This window comes from Chanos chanos, chromosome 2 (genome assembly GCF_902362185.1).
Source record: "Chanos chanos chromosome 2, fChaCha1.1, whole genome shotgun sequence".
Classification (NCBI taxonomy): Eukaryota; Metazoa; Chordata; class Actinopteri; order Gonorynchiformes; family Chanidae; genus Chanos; species Chanos chanos.
The window spans coordinates 24,826,721-24,849,340 of record NC_044496.1 but is presented as its reverse complement, the minus strand read 5'-3'; the positions used below and the strand labels follow the sequence as shown (position 1 = coordinate 24,849,340).

The 22,620-nt window shown below is 39.1% G+C and overlaps 1 protein-coding gene across 1 annotated transcript in view; it reads left to right on the top strand.

Annotated features, from left to right (window-relative positions):
• Positions 1-3,895: 3,895 nt before the first annotated feature.
• LOC115804680 (transmembrane protein 255B) overlaps positions 3,896-22,620 on the top strand; it is a 36,055-nt gene continuing 17,330 nt past the window's right edge. Inside the window, exons 1-2 of the mRNA XM_030765188.1 lie at positions 3,896-3,962; positions 6,272-6,414. Of these exons, the coding sequence (XP_030621048.1) occupies positions 3,896-3,962; positions 6,272-6,414 (210 nt within the window). The remainder of the gene's footprint in view (positions 3,963-6,271; positions 6,415-22,620) is intronic.

Sequence of the window (22,620 nt, the reverse complement as noted above, 5' to 3'; positions counted from 1 at the left end):
AACACTGACACCCACATAAAAAAAACATTTGCACAAACCATACACAGGTGAAGCGTGTGTGTACTTTGTGCAAGTGGACTGCGGAAACTCAGTGGACGGCATCCATACTGTTTAACCCAAACACACATATGGACATATGAAACATAGACAACACTGAGCACTGATACACATATAAAGTAGGAAGGTGATATATGTATGTATGTGTGTGTATGTATGTATGTGTATAAATATATATATATATATATATAGCTAAATGGATATTCTCATCTCTCTCTCTCTCTCTCTCTCTCTCTCTCTCTCTCTCTGTCTAAACATGGACATATGAAACATAGGCAACACTGAACACTGATGAGAAGGAGAGACCTCACAGGGGATTTGGAATTGAGAATTCAGACACTATATGGTCAAGATATGCTTTGCAGCGATGGTCCGCACCAACGAGGAGACTACCTGATGAGCGGGGAGTGGTAGCATAAACATTCTAGTCTCCAGAGCACAGCTGGGAATAGACCCTCCCCCCTCCTGACAACCCCCATCACCACCACTGCCCCATGTTTCACCAAAAGCTACAAGAACTCCAATAACTTTCAAGATCAGCTCATCAGCTCAAGAAAAAAGAAAACACACCTAATGTAATATGGGGATAAGCGACAGAGGTATGTTCCCATAAACAAAGTGTGAAGTGGTGAGAAAATACCTCTCAGTTCAGTTCCCAGTTACCACAGCCTCTTCCAAAAGCTAATTTTAAAAAAGTAAGACTTTGTGATCTGGTGATCCCTTCCATGCTTACGAGGAAACTGAAGAAGGAAACTCTCTTCTTTGCATTGCAGTGCCATAATTTCTGGAAACTGGTTGTTAAACTCTCTTCCTCCAACCTTCAATTGTGAGTGGATTTAAAAAAAAAAAATTTTTTTTTTTTTTTTTTTTTTGCATTTCCCAAGCTGCTTTTTTTTTTTTTTTTTTGATGTGATTAAGACAAAGAGATTTTCTTCATTTAAATGGAAGGCAAAGTTGAAGAGGGAAATTTAGGATTTTTTTCCTCTCTAATATTGGGTGTGGACTCGGTCCTGTAGTATATGGCCTCAGATAGCATAAAAGGAGATAGTGGAATGAAATAAGAGAGGAGATGACATGCTAATAATAATAATAAGAATGATGATTATGGAAGGTCAACTACGCATGTTACATAACCAGCTTTTGCAAGAGCCTCTGTTTGGCTTATTAACACAGACTATAAAATGGAAAAATGCACCTCCTCCTTGTGGTAGCAAGAAGAATGAAAGTACTCAGGAGAAAACTGAACATTAGACCACCGTCAAAATATTTTAGGTGAAATGGAAGAACTTTGGTCACAGTTCGAAGTTTTGTTTCGCTTAACATTAACGGCTTTTCACTGATGATAAACCAAGTTATGCTGCTTGAGATTTTTTTTTAATCATCATTCAAAATCGTGATTAAATTAAGAGATCGCAATATTAAGTTTTATGGTTTGTATTGTTTGTTTTTTTTTAACATGTACTGCTGAAATGCACAGCATTGCAAGGGACATGAAAATGTATCAGAGACAGTTTTACAGTGGGTTGTTTTTCATCCGTAGCTGCTTTATAATCTTGAAAGAAGTGTAACACATATTTTGTCTGTGGCAAAGATTGTTTCCCTTACAGAACACAGTCTACCTGATGATGGCTGAAAGATTTACGTGTTGCACATATTCATTTACTCATATATTTTCAGGGTGAGTGAAGTAGGTGGTCTTTTGATGTCAAGGAGAATCTTAAGAATGTAAATTTGTGATAGTGCTCCCCTTTAGATTCATCTCCTTTTACTTTTGTACTTTCTCTCTTCTTCTATTTCCATGCAGTTGTCAGATTTGAATGACTTGTTGATTTTTATTGTTATGGGAAAAGTAAGGAATTACTTTCGGTGAGGGAAGTCAAGCTGTGTGTACATGCGTGTATGTGTGTGTGTGTGTGTACGTGTGTATGTGTGTGTGGAGGGGTCAGGATGGGTGCATGGCAGGTGCCTACAGATCAAGTGCACTCCCTGGGCCAACCGAAGTTCACAGGGTTTACAAAACATCCTCTCCCTCATGATTTACACAGCTATTGTTGCCCTCAATAAAATCAGCATAGCAGCTGTTTTATCAATGTCACATCTCTGGATATTAGTACCTCAGCAGGTCAAACTATTAGTGTGAAGATCCTACCTAAACACATTGAGGTAAACCAGACAAGCAAAACACATTATGTCCTTTATTGAAATCATAACGTATAGCTTCCAACAAAGTACTCAAATCTGATGTACCAATATACTGTATATGTCACGGCCTGCACCTCCATTTTGTTTTGTTCGGTCTTTGTGCTCTTGTTCTGTCTGTCTCCGCCCCTCACCTGTTCCTGTTTGTCTCATTATTAACCTCGTTAATTTCAACCAATCCTGTTTTGCCCTGTTTAGTTCTCCCTCTATTTAAGCCCTAGTGTTTGCCTTGCCCTTTGTCTATCGTTGTTTGTGTATTTTGCACTCTGTTATGCTGCACCTTTGTTATCAGTTTTTGCTCCTGTTTTGCACTTGTATTTTCATCTTTATTTCGTCAGTAAAGTTCTCCGTTTGTTACCTTCATCATCGTGTCTTTGCACTTGGGTCCTGCACCACTCCATCAGCGTGACAGTATAAGCTATGGTTGAAGACAACACTTAAAAGCTCAGGTAACAGAAGGTGATTTACAATACCAAGAATGAATGCATTTTGACATGATATGGTTCAACTGATTGCATTTAATGGTCTGGACTATTCAGTCTAGTACATTTTATGACTATGTGAAACAATGGGGCTATTTTTTACCGCTAACTGGAGACAGCTGTAATTTGCATTATAGTAAGTTAGCTAACTGTACATATTATTTGCCCAATTGTTGGAAGGTGTCTGTCAAATTAGATGCAATCATGAAGACAAATTACCTGCACGGCTCCTTAATCGGTGCCTGCACTCAGTCAATTATTTAGTCAATGAACTATTTAGGCACTTACTCCCAAAACCCAAGAACAGCTTTATTTTGATCACAAGCTTGTAATACACAGTGAGAATCAAACACATTGGGAGAGGACATTAACAAAAATGATTTGGCATGGAAAGCTATCACAGAGAGAAGATGTGTCCGTAAGACATAAAAACCAGACACGCATCTAAAAAAAGATCAAATATGCATGTACCTGATAACAGTGAGAATTACTGATACTAGTCAAAATAAACTTTGCTTTTAAAAAGTATTGAATGTTAATTGAGATTCTTGCCGTGTTATCTTTTGTTGTTTGTGTCCCTATACATAACCCATATTTAGTATAGGCTATGTATTCCACAGCTGAAGCCAGACATATTTTTGACAAGTTACAGACAAGAGGGTGTAGCAGGAATAAAATTGCTTTGAAAAATCATGATTAACTTTCAACTGAAAACCCTGCCAAGGCAAAGAAATTGTGCTTTCGTTGAGAGTTTTGTCGAGCGGGAGCGGCATGTTTTCAGCTCTCTAAACACAATAATCTTTATTATCTTTCCAAAGAAAAGCTATACCTGAGACTCTGCAGATTTAAAAACCTAAAGGATAAAGACAAAGGTTCAGAGTGGAACAGGGAATATCAATGCGACTCATTTTAAAGTATCGCCATGTGACACGAAATACTCAAGGGTAAGTTGATTCATTTTAGTGGGGGGATGTAGCCCACCTCTTCACAGAAATTTCATCTTTACGGCATCGACTTCCGGGAAAACCCTAACTGTGCCAACTACAGTTCGCATAAAAGCATGAGGAAACCTACCAGTGCGCATTTAGAAGCGTTGCGGACGGAGCGCACTACCTTGTAAACTACAGAATACTAGAGGATTATAGCCTAAGTGGAATATGACAATGAGAAGAGCACAAGAGGGAAAGGACCGAGATAAGCCGGTCTCCTCGCTTAGCCTTGCAGGTAAGTTTAAAAATTCGAAAGTATATATAAATATGGCATTTTATGGAGAGCTGAAGGAAGGAATCCAGAAAAAAAGGTCCGAGTGTATATGCCGCTGGCTGGCCAGAGCGCAACCACAGTTCCGAACACAACCAGTTATTGTTGCGTGATTGTTAGTTATTCTTCGGCATTTTTCAGATGAAAATCACCAGGCTGCTTAAACGGGCAGTTAGGTTATTTACCGAAATAAAAATTCAAACAAGGACACAAGAAAATGAGCAACAGAGCGAAATCTTTCTTCAAAAGAGCTACAGACCCATCTTGAATAACAGAGTATGAAATACTCTGATTCTTCATTACGAAAATATATTATTCTGAATGTGACCTTAGTAAGAATGTCACTGACATCTGTCGTTATTCGTTTTGGAAGGTTTAACCGATTTAGCCACATTTCTAATATTATCAAAATACACAATGTATGACGCTGGGATAAATGTTGTGATTCGTGTATTTTATTTGCATTCCTTTCAGTTTGTCATTTATTTTGTAGATTAATTCAAAATCATCGTCCGATACACCTGATGTTGCAAGTGATCATTCTTAATAGCCTATAGGTCACTTGCCTACGGAAGAGAGAGCCTATTCTCTCTTATGATTACTGTTTTATTGCTTGTCATTTTTTTTGTCCTCACAAATAATAAATCGATACAGTTCAATTAACTGCAATATCAAATGCTTAATCTCACCTAGTTTTACCTTTTTTTTTGACGAATGTAGGACATTTGACATTCGGAAATGGGGTGAAAAGTACGATAGTTTATACGGATTAGTGTGTTATTTTAAGGTAACATTTGAGAATAGTGTTTAAATATATATGTAACTAAACTGAATATATTTGTTTACGTTTTGGGCTGCACTTTAGACAGGCAGACAGTAGCCAACCAAAGGCAGGGGAGACTATATGGGTCGTAGGCCTACACATTGCATAGCCTACAATGGAGAATTCTCAAATTTGTAACTACAGTTGTCCCTCAGTATTGGCAGGGTATTGGTTCCAGGACACACCCATCCCCCCCCCCCACAAAATCCGCGGACGATCAAGTCCCTTATAAAAAATGGCGTAGTATTTGCACCTAACCTGCACACATCCTCCAGTATGCTCTAAAGCATCACTAGATTACTGATAATACCTAATGCAATGTAAATAGTTGTTATTCTGTATTGTTTAGGGAACAATGACACGAACAAAAGTCTGTACGTGTTCAGTAGGCTATAGACGCAATCATCGTAGGCCTTACTGGTACACGTCAGCAACAACGTAACATTTTCTTTCTTTCCACACTTACAGATTGCTTTCGTTTAATTTCGTTTAATGTTTTATTTTCTCGTCGAGAGAGAGCACTTTACACTCCCTCTCAGCCTTTGGTTTGCTTTGACCACTTAATGGCTTTTCAGGAGACATTTTTCTACAGAAACAAAGGGTGCACACAACACAAAAAGTGAAAGAAGGAGACGCGAGGTCACGCGCCAAAAACGAAAGTTGGAGAGAGACCGATGACCTGTAAAAAGGTGGGAGGCTACAGCAGGGTGTGCATACACATCATGTCATTCGTGGGTATTTAGCGTAGTTGTCGGCGCACGGCAAACTCAAGTTTTTCCTTTCGGAACCTTCTGGATTTTTTCCCCCGAATATTTTCAATCCGCGGTTGGTGGAACCCGCGGATACGGAGGGCCGACTGTATTTCCTCATCCATGGAGTTTTATAACCTTCTTCAAACTGTGTGGAATTTTCTCTCTCCTTCTCTGACTTTTAGGCCAAACCCTAATGCCGTAATTATGTCGTAGAGGTTATGCTCGCGTTAACACTCACCACTGTATAGTAGACATATCGTTTTTTAATGGTCTGATGGGAAATAAAAGCTCTAGGCCCTGTGTTTAGGTATAGGAAGGACGGCTTCAGTTTTTAGCTAATGATTGTGCAGTTTTTCTTGGCTGCCAAGGAAGGGAAACTGAGGTCTAGCATGACTTGATTTGACCTTTCCCACATCGAAGAATGTCCCTATGAGATAGAAAGGAGAGAGAGCCCCACCCCTTCAACACTCCAAAATTTTCAGTTAAAGGAAACATTTGTCATTCTTTCACCATTGTGTTTTTACTTTTAAGACTCAGTAAATGGAGATTTGATGCTTTATGATGGCCTTGATAGAGGCTTTTTAACACTAACATTACCATGCTGGAGACAGTTAAGCATGGTAATGTTAGTGTTGTACTCTTTCACCATAAGCTTTCACCTGTCCCTGTCTGAGATTATTCTTTCTTTTGTCTTGCAGATATGGTGAGAATGAGGAAGAAGAGGGCTCTTTGGCTGGTTGTGAGCATGCTCAGTGTGTCCCTGGTCGTTGTGGCTCTCGGCATTTACACTAGTACTCGGACAGAGAGTGTCAGCATCACTGGATACACTTCTGGAGTTATTGTGAGCAAAAAATATTTTTGTTCTGTTCATGTTAAGCAATCCAACTCTGTGCCTAGTGTTCTGTTGAATGTAAATGTTATGGTTTTTTTTTTATGAAGACTGCTTGCTCCCGTACAGCTTTTCTTGGATTTGTAAGAATTTGTTCAAATAGGGACCTAAAAGATTTGTTTTAGATCACAACTGATTTGTTTCTGGAGCAAACCCCCCCCCCCCCCCCCCCCCCCCCCCCCCAAACGTTCGGTCTTACAGACAAAGACACTTTAGTCAGACTCAAGTCAAAACCCAAAGTCTCTTGTTGACATATACCATATCAGACATGTTTTAAAGTGTTGATGCATTCTGAGACATGGCTAATGTCCATAACCATTGTGGCGTACCAAGTCTAATGTTACGGTATTGATGCATCTTGTTCACTGCTCATCCTGGTCTTGTACATTTGGATAAACTTCTTCCAAGCCATACTGGCAAACGCACACTAGCAATGTCAGCCAGCATTGCTACGTCTACCAATTTGATTTCCCCAAAATGGCAGCTAAATGCCTTAGACCAAAACTTTATCTTCAGAGTGTCTCTTTTCAATCTTAAATCTTTTATTAAAATGACTGAATATAGTGACGGGTCTTCTAAAATGTGGCAGGATTTATGGTCTGCTATTGACTGATTTATAACTCTGCTTTTTTGCAAAAACATACTAAGAGAAATTTCATGAGACCTCTAGGATGTCATTGTAAGTGTTCTTTCAATGTTATGTTCTTCATTTAACTGAGCGTTCCACTCTTTTGATTCTTGGGCCAAACCATAATGTCATAATTACAGAGTAAAAGACACTAAGCATGTGTCTGTGCTGACCATTGTAAATCAAATATGTTGTATTGAAATGGCCTTATTGGAAATTAGAGCTGCATGAGCACTCACTACACTTAGATGGAAGAGACAAGACAAGTTTCAGATGATTGCACAATTTGTCTTGTCTGTCAAGGAAGGGAAATTGGGCATTAGCATGACTTGATTTGACCCTTCCCATGTGCTATGAAGTCTTTTATGCTGAAAGAGAAAAAGGATAGAGTCCCATCCAATTTTGAAATACAGGAACCTTTCACATCTTAAAAAAACACTGTTTTATCACCAACAGATAGTATATGTATGTAATGTATAACTCATAAATTTTACAGTTAGATGCCATAAATAATTTTGATTTCCTACCTTTTCTGTGAACACTACTAAACTAAAGTGAAAGCACATCACCTTGCTTGTGATAAGACAAGGGCTCACTCTGTTAAAATTGTAGGTACTTGTAATAAGTACTAATGTTAGCATGAAGACACTTTGCTATTAAAAAAAGGAGCCCATCAAAGACAATGATGGAAAAAATGGGTATCTTTCCAGCCCTATACCTGTACAGTTGCCCCTTGTTTGTCAGCAACATCACCCCATCAAAAAGAAATTCTACTACCTTCACTCAGACATATGAGATTTATATATGTCCTAGCTACATCATCACCCCATCAGCTAACCCCTTGGTATGTGTTAGCAACCACAGGGCTCATTCCACGACTGGCATGAGAGCTGTAAAGGGGATCTTATTTCAGATTCTACAGCACTAGTTTTCTTTGTTCCTGGGAGGAATATGTTTTTTTTTCAAGCTCATTAGAGTTTCAGTGACACTAAGATTGCACAATGAACTCAACTCTTTAAACAAATTCATCATTTACTAGGACATATGCAAATCTCATATGTCTGAGTGAAGGTAGTAGAATTTCTTTTTTTTTTTTTGCTTCATGGCAGTTAAAGACAAGAATGCTGGAAGTAAAGGTTTTACTCAGTTGAGTCTCTCCCTTGCCTGCCCCCCCCCCCCCCCCCCCCCCAGTTTACCACGTATCTCTTTCTCACTCTTTTGGAAAAGGGCAGAGTTTATGACATAGTACAGCCAGTGCTAATGTCAATGGAATTTGATCTTTTTTAAAAAACATGGATATATCAGAATACTTACCTGTGTTAATGACCATATTTCCTTTGCATTCACCTTTACGTTTACTCATCTGGTAAATGCTTTTATTTCAAGTGATTTACATAATGAATGCGTACAGTGCTCACATTAAATTACCATCCTGATTAGAACAAGCAAGCAATATCATCTTCTCCCTACTCAACCTGAACTAAAATTAATAAAACAATCCAAGTCACAAATAAACTTACCATTTACCCATGTGGAAAGTCAAAGCTCACATTCTTAAGGTACATACAGTTATTAAATAGAACATATGACATGGTGCTAGCATGGTGTTTACTCCATATCTGCCGTGTTCCAGTAAGATCGTATAGATGTTTTGGCATGACATTTACTAATTTAGCATGTGTCTTAGTAATATGTATTCACTAACACAGCACAGACTATTGAATCATGACTGTGGATGCATTCCTAGAATGGTAGTATTAGAGAATGGGACCTCATTTCCATACATTAACCTTGGCTCACTTTGTGGACCAGTTTGCTGTAATGCAGGCATGCGAGGGAATGGGTGTCAACTCTTATTTGAGCTGACTCGGGAAGAAATTGTGCAGCTGAATCGTTCAGTTCTCTCAACTTGTCAGAACATACCAGTAGAAGTTGTGGACCAGAAAAGGTCAGTTTTAAAAAATAGGGAAAAAGAAACCAGGATGTTTTATCATACATTTGGTTGGATTACTCAGAATTTCCATTCTCATGTCTAAAATGATTATTTTTTTTTTTTTTACCAGCTGATGCTGAACTAGATAATGGTTCTAAAATCTGTTTTCACCAATCACTCTGGGGTCAGTACAATTTTTTCAGCCATCAGCAAGCCATAGCTTGTCAATTTCAATGGAAATTCCTGCAAACAATAAGAATATTTTTGTAATCACTGTCCTCAGATGGGTGTGGACATGTCTCCGGAGTACTCTTCTATGGTTCTGATCTTTTGGTTTCGATAACAATTGCCTGTCTGTTTCTTGTCTGCAGTTGGCTTTCGGATCATTCCTGGGTGTCCTTGGCCTGTGTTTGGAAGAAAACCGCAAGCAGCTGGTGAATAAAGCCGTTTTATTTTTACCCCCCCCCCCCATCATCCTTTCCCTCCATCCTTCATGTCATTCACCTCTCAGTTCGTTTTCTTTATCCTCATCTTTACCCACTCAACCCATTTCTTTCTGTTAGACATATTAAATTAGACACTTTGATCATGATCATGTACAACGGATGAGTTAAATAATATTTGTAGATGTCTGCTGGTGTTTAGTGCTGAGCACAAGAGCGGGGAATGTGGATAATATCTGACAGAGCTGGAATGGTGTGCACATGGTGCAGTGGCATGTACTTCTTCACCCCAAACAGTGAAGTACAGGACCTGTGAATTAGATAAACACATTTGCCCGATGTCATTAAGATTTTGATATCCTACATAAAAATCACTACAATTCAGGTTTACTTAATAGTACAGAGAGGTATGATATTGACAGAATGGTCAATTTATAATTGATGTGCTGTGGATCAGTAGAAATCATTCTGAAGTGAACACGTAGAAAGTCTCTCATGTTGGACCTGTGCTAACTGTACAACCCTTTCAGTTTTTACAGCATTTTCCAAAGCCTTAGTTTTAGACCAAAACTTGAAAGTCTCATTGGAGAGATGGTTATCCAAATCCCACCCTTCGCTCCTTACGAACATTCCCAGTGAATTCAGTATGGTCCATTATTGCCTGTTCCCTGCTGAGCATTGTTCACAGGGTTGAAACGCTATGAATTGCTCTCTCTGGTGGGTTTTGGGCCTGTGCTGCACTGCTGAGGGTTCCCTCACAGCAGGCCCTGTATACTCGCCCAGTGTTTACGAGTCTGGTGTCAGTCATTCTGCAGTAAACTCAAACCAAACCGCTACTTCAGCAGACACTCACTATAGGATGATGGAAAGAAGCATTTTATATGTGCAAAAACTAGGGAGATTGTTTTGCAGACTTTTTTTCTTTTCTTTTTTTTTCTTTTTTTTTTACATGTACCTGATAGCAAATCCTGAAACGGAAGGCATTATTGAGTAAACAGCTTTTTTAACTGAGAATTTTGGTGATTAATGAAAAGCCATCAGTTTTATTCATTTGCAGATGTTCAAACGGATACATAGAAACACAAGCACATTCATGCAAACAGTTGCATATTGATGAACACATGCACACACTCAACACAAGCACAGACACACACACACAGTATGACACAGGGTTTTGTCATGTGGGTACGAGGAGGTCTGGGTCCCTCATTGGATGAGTAGGAAGAGCCTATAAGATGCTCTGTCTTCCTGGTCCAGGAGAGACCACTGAAATGACAAACAAGATCACAAAGAGAGAATGAAAATCAGGAAAGGAAAACAGAAACAGACACTGACCATTGCTTGTGTGCACATGCACAAAAATCAATATTTCAGAGTATATACAAAGTCTGACTTCACCCCTCTCAACCAGTCCAGTGTGCATGCTTATTATACACAGACTAAATAGTGGCAAACCATAAGTGCAGTTATCAACAGAACCTTATTTTAGTGAACATTTAATTGTTATGTATTGTTTAATTATAAAAATATTCTAACTGGTAGAGTGGGCAGTAGATGATTTTTTTCACATTAATGGAGGTAAAAAATAAAATAGAGTAGTAGCAAGCACAACATTTCACATTACTCATATATAGCATCTTATAAAATCTCCTCAGAATTGACAAAAATTAAGCTGGGGACCACTGAATCAGACTGGAAAGGAGGAGAATCACAGTCTGCCAAAATCTGTAAACCAAAAAGAAAATAATTACCGTCTTCTCCATTAATAATACAACTAAAGCAAATCACACAAACAATATAGTATAAACCATGGCATTTTAAAACAGCTATTTTTCTGATGTCTTGACCCATCCACCATTGATGACTGTTTTAAACAACATTTGCTAACTACAATGACACACACATTAATTGCAATCAAAATGAAACTGGACACCTACAGGCATGTAAAGTTGTGTTATTCAAGAGAGATTCATTCTTTTTGACAAACCATATAATTGAAGAAAATTCCATGCACTGATTTATTCCTTCAGTTCATCAAATTCTCTGATGAGTGACAGCAGCAGGGTATGATTACCATGGTGGCTTTTTTCTTCCTTTTAGAAGACTCATGCTAGCATGAGCCAGTAGCCTTTTGGAGTGGGCTGTATTTATGTAAATTGTCACTGGTTGGGAGAATTTACTGAATGTATACACCCCAAAAATGATGGCATGACACTTCATGCACTGGAGTCTGATTGTAACCGAATCTGGTTTTGCGTCTGAACGAATCCCTCCGAGGGACACAGGGTGTCACCCACTGAAAAAAAAAGGTTGCGTCTCCTATATATATAAAACCCTGATATATATATATATATATATATATATATATATATATATATATAAAGACAGAAAACTAGTACGAGCGAACCCTTGCGCCATCTGCTGCGAGAAAAGAGAATCGCAGCCTTGAAAGGCAGGAAACAATATGGCCGAACGCGAGGCTGACAGCAGGTTCACAGAATTAGAAGCAAAATAGCTTTAAATTAGCTTGTACTGGGGTGATTTTGAAAATTTAACGATACTGGGTGATAAAATGCTCAAATCTAGGAAAAGCCATGGAAGGACGGTCCTGAAATTTGACCGAGTGCAAAGATTTAATTTTTTTTTGGGTCACTGCGGTCAAATGACCGGCGCTCGGCGCTTCTAGGTATAAGTAGGTCAAACCAGCACGGCGTTTCTAGTAAGACGTCACGGCGGTCAAATGACCGGCGCTCGGCGCTTCTAGTGTTAATGGTCAAAATGAGCCAATTCCCTGATCCAGACACTCAGCGGATGAAACCTGGCATCTCACTTTAGAAGAAAAGGATCTAATTCACTGATCCAAATACTTACTGAATGAAATGGGGATGGATGTAGTTCAGTTGTGCCCCACTGGAATCCATATCACTTGCACAATTCACAGACATTTTAATTGTGTCAGTTGAACACATAAACAAAATTAAGTTCAATTATAAAGACAATTAATTATTGGAAATGCATTGTAACTCTGCAATATAAGTTACTGAAGTATTTTATGCAGTGTTGTCTCAACTAAGACATTACATTTTTTGCAAATGTTATGGAAACTTGTAATTTAGCTATAGGCTAGTTTTACCACTATAGATTGTTGTTCTTAGTTTACTGTAGTAACATGAGTGAAACTAGTAAGCCTAATAGGTGACGAAATATATGTCAGTGTCACTGAACGAATCCTTGAACCGATCTCAGTGAATAAATCTTTTAGTTGAACTGATTTAAAAGATTTTAATCACTGAATAGAGTCAGGGCTGCCCTCTCTACAGGCATGCCAACCAGGCCTGTAGCCTCACCAATCTCCACACCAGCTGCCTGACACCCTACAGCTAATACAAACTTTCAGCTGAGTTGAATTCTTTGTGCAATAAGCAAAAATACCTGAAAACCATTTTTTCTTTTTTTTAACACACTCATTAAATCTTCAGCATAAATCAGCATTTTCTCATGTGCTGTTTGGAAACCGTTGCTGTTCAGTCCACACCTTCACCTGCTACCTGAGAAGTCCACAACAATTTGATTCATATATTTTAATTTTCTTATCTTTTAAATCTATGTCGTGCCATTACCTGAGTGGTAATGCATACTTCTGGTTCATTGTGTGATGAGCTCAGTACTCTAAATAATCTATTCCCGAAGACTGGGTCGTGACCCACAGGCGGGTCGCAGGAGATTGTATTTGCTGAATTTCTTCCATAGTCTTTTATTTAATAAAGAAGACTAATAAGAAGACTTCATTTAATAAGAAGACTGAACGCTGCACCTGATATGCACGTTGCGCTCTGCTCTTGTACACTGGACTGGAATACAATACTAAAAAGCAAGCAGGCCCACCTATCACATTGGCCAGGATAAATAGCACATAATGTGCCTGATGAGATTTGATGTGGAACCTGATGTGGTTAACGAACTGATTGTTGACCATTTGAATCGACTGACTGACTGTTTGATAACAATAGCTGCGCTTAAACACCGGCCGACTTGTTCTGATAACATGCATGAGCATTTCAAAAACAGTTCTACAAGAAGCATGTTTTTTATAGTACCGAATGTTCCTATTGTTCTGATGATTGTACTTATAACATTGAATCTAGTATGAAAGGCTAGTGTACATTCTGTTTGTTTTACTGATGAGAGGAAAAAACTGAGAGCCTAAATGCACTTATTTTGTCTCATTTGTAAAGTATTCAAAATGTGTAGGCCTATATTGTTTTACTGATGAGAGGAAATAAAAACAATGGGCCTCATTCACCAATATCTTCCAATATCTGCAGTTTTTTCTTGCATTTTTTCTTGAGAAAGCTCCTAAGAAAAAGTCTACGTCAGATTCACGCCGTGTTCTTAACCAGCAGAATTGTTCGCATCTTTATTCTTATAATGATGAATCCCATCGTCATCGTAAATTGAAAGCGCGTGCCAGTTGTTCCTAATTAGCATAGGTAAACGCCCGTCAATACCCATTTAAGGGCATGAGACTGCAGGGCCGTGCGCACGCACAGAAATCTATGGAATCCCGTTTTGGCCACATTAAAAACAGAAAGGATTTCTTAACTGCGACTTTATTTCTCGGAATTCCGACTTTATTTTGCGGAATTCCAACTTTATTTCTCACAATTCCGACTTTATTTCTGGCAGTTCCGAATTTGTTTCTCACAATCCCGACTTTTCTTTCTCGCAATTCTGATTTTATTTCATGTAATTCTCAGTTCTTTTCTAACAACCACCAAGTAGCATGAGCCATCACCTCTGCTCCCGCTTTTATGGTTCAGTGCAACGCGTGTACAGTAGCAGACAGGAGCGAAGGCCACAATGTCACAATGGCGTCTGCTCTGTCCAGGTATTTTAATATTTATCCATATGTAAAAGTGAAACTGACTGATTCTTACACAACTTCTTTACAACCTGTCAGATGGGAAAATCCATAAGTAGTGCATGTAGAACTACTACTCATGGTCTTAGTCTTTTGTCTAAAATGTCCCTTACATTTAGTCAGATAGTCATGTCATACTGATTGAATTTAGTAGCCTAAATAACTGACTAAAATAGCACATCATTTTACACTGCGTGAAAAGAGGTGTATTCGGCCTGGAATACTCCTGTATATTCCCAGATACTCCACAGATAATCAGCTGTATCCGGCAGTTTGCAGCTCTGTTACGCGGCATGGAATACTCCTGAATATGTACCGTGTTTGGGGGTCTGCCTAGAGCCCTTAGTTGCCATGGTGAATAATCCCTTGGGGGTGCTTGCAAGGAAACATTTGCACTTCACACCTTGGGCCACCAGGTATCCTGCAATTGGTCAAAAGTCTTTCTTTGGATTGGTGGAGCAATGTCTTGCCCCTCCTCTAAAACCCTTCCCCATTGGTCCATTGTGGGTCCCCAGACATGAATTCATATGGTTTATATTATGAATATTATTATTGTTATTAATATTATTATTGGTGGTGGTGTTGTTTTATGTTCATAGGTAGATTGTATAGATAGTCTGGCAAACAAAAATGAATTACACAAATTTTATTATAAATAAAGAAAATACAGTATAATATAGATTATAAGGCATATAAATTGACATATATATATATACACACACTCACACACTCACACACATATACATATATATATATATAGATAGATAGATAGATACATAAACACACAACATATAACAGAATAGAATACATTAGAACAGAATATACTGTAATATCATAGTATATAATACAAATGCTTTTTGGGAGCATAAATGAAACTCTGAATGTTAAGCATTCCCAAGAACAACCCAGCTTCCGTGGTGTCCATTGTGAATCTATCCACACCAGCTCATGCATGGTGATTCACAACATGTTTTTAGTCTTTGTCCAGTCTATTCTGTATCACCTCACAACTCTGTACTAGGCGGGAGGATCCACGCTGGCCTTCCATCCAAGATGGCGTCCTCGTCAGAAATGATGTCTACTGATGCGGTCCTCCATATGGCAACCTCTTCCTCAGTTTAGAGAACACTAGCTCTGGCCTTGTGCTGCTGCAAAACACAGTGAAAACAGAAATTAGATCGCTGAAAACAGCAAATGGAGAAAAAGTCTAAGAACTACTGGGGAAATGGTGTTTTGACTTACTCTTCTCCTCCTTTGCCTCGTTCGAGTGGCGATCCTGCCTCCCCTCTTTGTTCTCTGGATTCACCCGGTAACTCTTTCGAATAGTCTCAATAGGTCTTGCAGGATGCAATAGAGAAAGAAAAGTGGATAAGAAAGGAAGATTGATTAAAAGTTTGTTTAGAATTCCAGGCACTGCTATGAAACAATCGTGACGATATAGTCTACCAACAAAACACGTTGTCTTACCTTGTCCGTGGATCATATCTGTGCGTGTTGTTTTCAGCATTATGCATTCTCCGCACAGCTTCCTGTAGAAGCAAAATTAATACAAGAGTTAAATTCAACCACATTAAGGGATAAAGCAGATAAAGATATGTGAATGTTTCAGCATGCGCGGCAGTCAAAGACGAAAGCCAGAAGGCTACAGAAATAAACTTACCGAAACAGAGTTATTCCCCGCTCGTCTTCTTTTTTTGGGCAGACTCCTCTTGCGCCTCTTTGATGGGACTCCATCCTGTCCAACCGCCGAATAACATTCTCCATTAACGTTTACTGCTGTTAAGACATCTTAAAAATGCATTTAACGGGGACACCAGTTGTTTGTTTTCGTTCGGATTCGGCGTCGGAAAAATTGGATATTCCCGGCGCACGAGTAGCCTCTCCACTCCGCTGTCCGTTCGAAAACTCAAGTGTTCTTTTGCAAGTCATCTTCCAAATGCACACTATCAACAGAATACGGAGTACAACTTCTGTAATCCTTCTGTGATTTGCTTTTCCTACTTACAGGTAACCCCTTCCCAAAAGCAAATTTCGCGCTGCAATTGCATACAATGTTATTGGTTACTGTTACTCTACGCCATGAAAACTGATTGGACAGGACTCAACCTTAGATTCTGAGTGGGTGGTTTGAAAACGGGGCGCGTCCTCGTACAGAGGAGAAACATTCCAAACTAAGCGAGGAACAGCAACAAAAACTCCTATTCCCTGTAAACCTAAAAAAAAAACCTCCTGTATCCTTTGTCCCGCATCCCTCATACTGAGAAAATGCCCCGCATTTTCGCTGGTCGTTTGGTTTTTAACTGTCAGAAATAAAAAATATATGGATCCATTATTTTACCCGCCCGCACATGAGCCGCTTATGCCGTTGCGGCATAGTTTCTAATCTGTTTAATAGCGTTATGTCAAAAGCAGTACAAATGCAACATAGCAACATAGTTTTTTTTAATAAAAGCCTTGCTTTCACCAAATGGCTGGGAGGAGAGCATTGAGCCTGTGGCGGCCGTCAATCAAACTGTGCAGCTGTGGGGCCGACGAATTTCTTTGCTACGTCACAAAAACCAAACTTAGTAAAACTTTACAGGTATAAAGGTAAACGCTGTCAGCCGACATCATGGTCAAAAGAAAGGAAAAAGTTCTTTTATCCCTTCTGACCATGCTACTCATCCAATAGAGATTTTGGCTTGATATAAACATTTACATTGAAATTGTTTTATTTTATGTAATATTTTATTTTGAGCCTTATTTATTCTTATAGTTGGATTTGGTCAGGGGTTTAACTTGAAAGACTTGAGCTGTTTGATGCCTGCTGCTTTGCTTAAGTACAGTTGCCTTTGATGGGCCTGTAATGGCCAATGCATGTTGGATGTCTATCAATACAAGTGTATACAAGTGTTTCTTATTCAGTTAGACTGACATTATATCTAAGTTTTACATCATCTCTCAGCATTAGTAACAATGTCCCACATTGTCCCACACAAACTTACTACTTGTCCCCCATTTGGTCTGTTTGCATCTGGTCACCCTGTACCTTTGACCCCAAGTAAAGGACAGTTGCATAACCATCAAATATGTAATTAATGAACCTCTCATTTAGACTTTTTTTAAATTATGTTTTCAGTGTGTTTTTGTATGCTCCATTTGAAGTGTCCGTTGTGATTTAGCTGCACGACAGAGCAATGACATTAAAGGCTACATGGGCCTAACACTGCTGTATTATACACCATGCAACACCTAACCAGTTTGTGTGGTTATCAAAATATAGCCTAAATATTATAGGCTAACTGATAGAAAGTTACAGCGAGGAAGGGGGGCAGGTTTCTATACCCAGTCTCACCTAGACCACTGACTGTTATTAGCATTTGAAAGACCAAGCCATCAGCTAACGACTGTGGTCACACGGATGCCTGAAAACTGCCGTCTAACAGCTGTATTCGGACATTTGCAGGAGTTTTCAGGTCCGCAAGACAAAGTTCTGCGGGCATCCGAATACCTCCGGAAAACAGCAGGTTTAGCGGAAGTTTACTTTGTCCAGATATTTCCGAAAACACCACTTTTCACGCAGTGTTAGTCAACGAAAATAATACCATAATACCATTTTATTGTAGCAATTCTTTAACTGTAGATTAGAACTAGAGATGCATTTCTGCCACAATAGGCGAATGTGATTGCGCCGCAGCATCAGTGTTTGATTCATAGCTTACCGGTTTGAGTTCGCTTGGAGCAAAAAAACATTGAATTCAACTATCAACTGCCGCTGTGTGCAATCCCATGTCTTAGCACTAGAAACCTAGAACTTTCGCCAGTCAGTTTCAACGGGAAAATAAGCGATTAAAAACGGCAATTTAAAAAAAACGAGTGGACTGATCAGTTAGCTGTATACAAGCACACTACACAGCATTAGGACGGACCTGTTACCGCTGCAATGGAATTGATATCGAGAAAACTGCGGGAGTAAATAAGATCAGAAAACTACCGGAAAAATAAAGAACTGCCACTGACCTTTTCCTCCCCGGTGCTGGTGGACTGTCCGTCATACCATTCGGCTTTTTGAAGACATGACGATGAAATGGAAGAAATTAATGCAGATGTTTCCTTAATGATAGTTGCCTGTCTGTCGATAATGAGAATGCGTTTTCTAGTGCTCCTTTGCGACAGTAAATGCGTGTCTGTTATTGGACTATTTAAATCATCCATGTTCTCTCTAAAATGTTTTAGGATATAATAAACGTCTCACAATGTTTTCCTTTCGTCATATTTTCGTCAATAATATAATGAAATCAATTTTACGTCTTATATCATCACGGTGCAGTGTTTCGTCTAGGCTTCGTCATAGTTGACTAAATTAAAAATCCCTTCATCAATGAATACTTTCGTAATTAATTTGGTTGATGAGATTTACACTGTGTGCTTTACGCTCTGGAGTGTTACATGAAGTGTTAGTGTAGTGTTTATTTATTTTAAAAGACCACCACGCTTTGTAAAATAATGAAAGTAATTATCTGAAAATATTATAAACGATAAATATATTATTGAAATTTAAATTCTATATTATACAACTGTAGAATTGAACAAAACGCAATAAACAATTATTTTGCACAAACATGTCAGCACTCAAACGTGCATATGTGTGCTCTTGAGCGTGCGTAGATTCTGTTCTTACCTAAGAACAAATCCCAAATTAAAAAAAACATTGGTGAATGTCCAAAAAAACGCGTGAGTGGGTTTTCAGAACAAATCTCTTCTTAGGAACGGTTGGTGAAAGAGGCCCAATCAGATGCCTTGTAAATTCTGCCTAAATGCATTTATTTGTTCTCATTTATTAAGTATTTAACATGTATAATTGTTTTCAATAACACTTGCATAAAACGAAGTTGTGATTTGTCAAACGTATATCTTTTCGAGATGGCTGGTTTACCTGTTCAAGATAATATAAGGTGAAATGGCAGTAAAAATGGAACGTTTATGCACAAATTCGCTCTTCTCACGATTTATAGATAAGGCCTTGTGAAGTGTGTCGCGATGGTTTGTCATTCTCAAAAAGTGGGTACCCAGAAAAAAAGTTTGTTAAACACTGCTCTAAATAAATTCAGTTACCATCATTCATACTATTGATCGTGATTTTTCAAACCTTTTGTCTTTGCACTGGAAAAGAAATGTTTTCAGTAATTAGGACAATATGTTATATTTCTTAGGACTGCGTTGCTATGCTGACACATATATCCTCATAAATTTTTCATGAAACATAAACACTAAGTGCGTCCTTAAAGTTTTATAAGTCACATGTTTTGTGTTAGTTTGATCATAAACATTTCTACATTTATAAATTATTTTGTTTATGGGTTGATGTTGTAGTTTCCACAATATGGTTATGTTAAGATCTCCTTTGGATTATTCCTCCACAAGAAATTCTGTCATTTAATGTTTTATTGGTGTTGGTGGTAAATGTTGTCTCTGGTCCAGCCTCAAAATCTCCCATAAGAGTTCAGTTGGGTCAAGCCCCAGTGACTGAGACGGCTATGGCATATGGTTTACATCATTTTTATGTCTGTCAAACCATTCAGTGTCCTTATGAATGGGGAATTGTTATCCTAGAAAAGAAGACCCTCGTCGGTATAGATATATATAGGATGAGGGGCATTACTGTAAATAACTTTGTGTTAATGCTGTTTAGCTTTCCCTCTTAGGCTGAGGTAAACCAAAAACATGCCAGGAATGTACAATCCACACCAAAACCCCACAGGGTGATAAACAAGCACTCAGGCCTGTAGGTTTCTTTTGGTGAACTCAACATATGTATTCATCTGCAAAGGATGGTTCATCTGAGCATGCTTCTGTTTTTGATGTTTGATAGACCTCTGTGTGTGCTCTTTGCACCATAAAAATGCAATTTTTTCGTATAATAAGAGATTTACAGACTGCAGCCCAATCACAGTATTCCTCTGTGTAAAAATTTCAACAGCCTGTTATTGATTAAAAGTCCTGCTTGCTCATGAGACTGATATTTGCACTTATCTGATCCAGAGCTGCTTCCCAGCTTGAACCATCAGCTAATGAAATGATCAGTTTTAGGTAGGATTATACAGTGTATAAAGTAAGAACAGATTGGGCAAGGTGGCAGTTAGAGATGAACTCTCTCCTTTGCACTGCTCTGAGGGATGAGACGAAGGTGATTGTTCATGGAGCAGGTGTCTAGCTGACCAGATGAGTGTACTTTACAGTAACTATAAGTATATAGTAAGTATAATCGATATATTGGGTAGTGGGAGCAAATTCTTCTGTTGCATGTTGAAATTTTTAGGTTAAATGGTAGTTACACCTTCTCAATATCTAAAATTATTTTGCTACCTGTATTCAACCTGTATTTTGCCAGCAAGTGCCCTAGGGTTTCTGCTTTCCCGATGCCTTGGAACCCCTCCTACTTCCTTCCTTCTAAATGTGTGTTGCTATGTGCTGCTGACAGACTTTGGCTTCAGGTGGCCAGAGTTGCCAAATAAACTAGAAATTGCTCTGAAATTTTTGGAGTGTAGCTATATTTTTCGCTAGGCACTGTAACTAATGTGTCAAGGCTAACAATGTATTTGGCCTTGACCTCTCCACAAATCTTGGACTTCCTCTCATGGATAGTAGTGACCCAGTGATCCTGCAGCTTACCACCTCTGGACATCAGCTGTGGTCCATTTACTCAGAAGCCCCTTATCAATTTTAATATGTCACCAGTTGTCCAGACACTGTACCTTTTGGTCTGCGCAGTGATGTCAGTGCTGAATCTTGACAAGATAATCATGGAACCGCTTGTTTCCTCTCCTTGAGTGTCAAACCTGGTCATTGTCAAGAGGAGGTTAGGAGATATTTCTAAGGCCATATATCTGAGGCCACTACTACCTGACTATATTATCTGACTATAGAGGAGATGACCTTATACTACTTTGACACCATGGTCTTCTTCAAACTGGAACTAAGAAAAGGCTCTATCCAAAGAGATTTCTTCCCTTGCATGTTGCTTGCAGGAATTTGACAGTATTTGTTAACCATGCTGGGATGTTACTCTATGCAAGGATGCCTTTTGGTTTAAGTTTGGCCTGAAGCCACTTCCAGAAAATAACATTCAGCGACCTGGCTGGGTCCCAGCTGCTGCCGTCTGTTTTGGCAATATTCTGGTCCTCTGCCTGGATACAGCTGTCCATGATGAATGTGCACCAACCTCATAACATCACACTAATTGCCGAGAAAAGCATGTTGGAAATTGGGAGTTGGATTCTGGCTGTCAGCACACGGTCTGTCATATCTGTTTTCCAATTTGGAGGCGATTCTAAGAACCAGTCAGTGCTGTGCAGTTTCTCTCAGTGCCGGGGCAACCTGCTACGTACAGTTCCTACAAGTGTACTTATCTATTACCGTCTTACTGTGTAAGCTGCTAATGTTGCTACCCTCAGCTACAGGATGGTGTATTTAGGCCAGTGGCGCCTGCAGAAAATATTTAGTTGGGGGGGCAGATGGGGCCGGTGAAAATCTTGGGGTGGCACACTAAAAAGGCTATACAGAATGGCCTACAGAATTGTGTGCACTTGTAAAAGTGTCCTGTAATGCCATGGCCAGAACCTCAATTGTTCCGGCCTAAATGTAAATCAGATTTTTAAGGGCTTGCCATTGCAAAAGGATTAGAATAACTGGGGCTTGACAGTTTGGGTACGGGGTGGGGGGGTGGTGGCCCGTAATTTAGCACGGTGGTCACGGTCCCCCCTGGTCAACTCTTGGGGGCACCCTTAATTAAAGCCTCGGCTTTTGCCCCTCGCCCGCTGAACCTCTCTTAACAGAAATACTCAGCTGACACAGGCATGTGTCTGGGCACATGTACCACTGAGGCTGTCTGTTCATCCATGAAAAGTATTGCTAGTCACTCACAGCTTTGATGCCCAACTCTGGGTCAGGAAAGAGCGAAGGAATGTAGGCAGTGGTGGAGAGGTGGCAGTAGTTGAAGCGCTACTAGTTATAATTTTGAGGCACTAGTCCTTACAGACAACTCAGTTAGACATTTATTGAAGGACATAAGTTCTTAGAGTTTGTAGAACTAATACAACATAAGTAACAATAAGAAAGTATCACAGAGACAAAATTTTAAATGACTTCTAATGGTATATTTAGGAAACAGGAGCCAAAGAATGGAAATATCAGACAAAGAAAAACAGATAAAATTAATTGTTTGTAACAGCAGACTAAACAAGACAAACAAGAT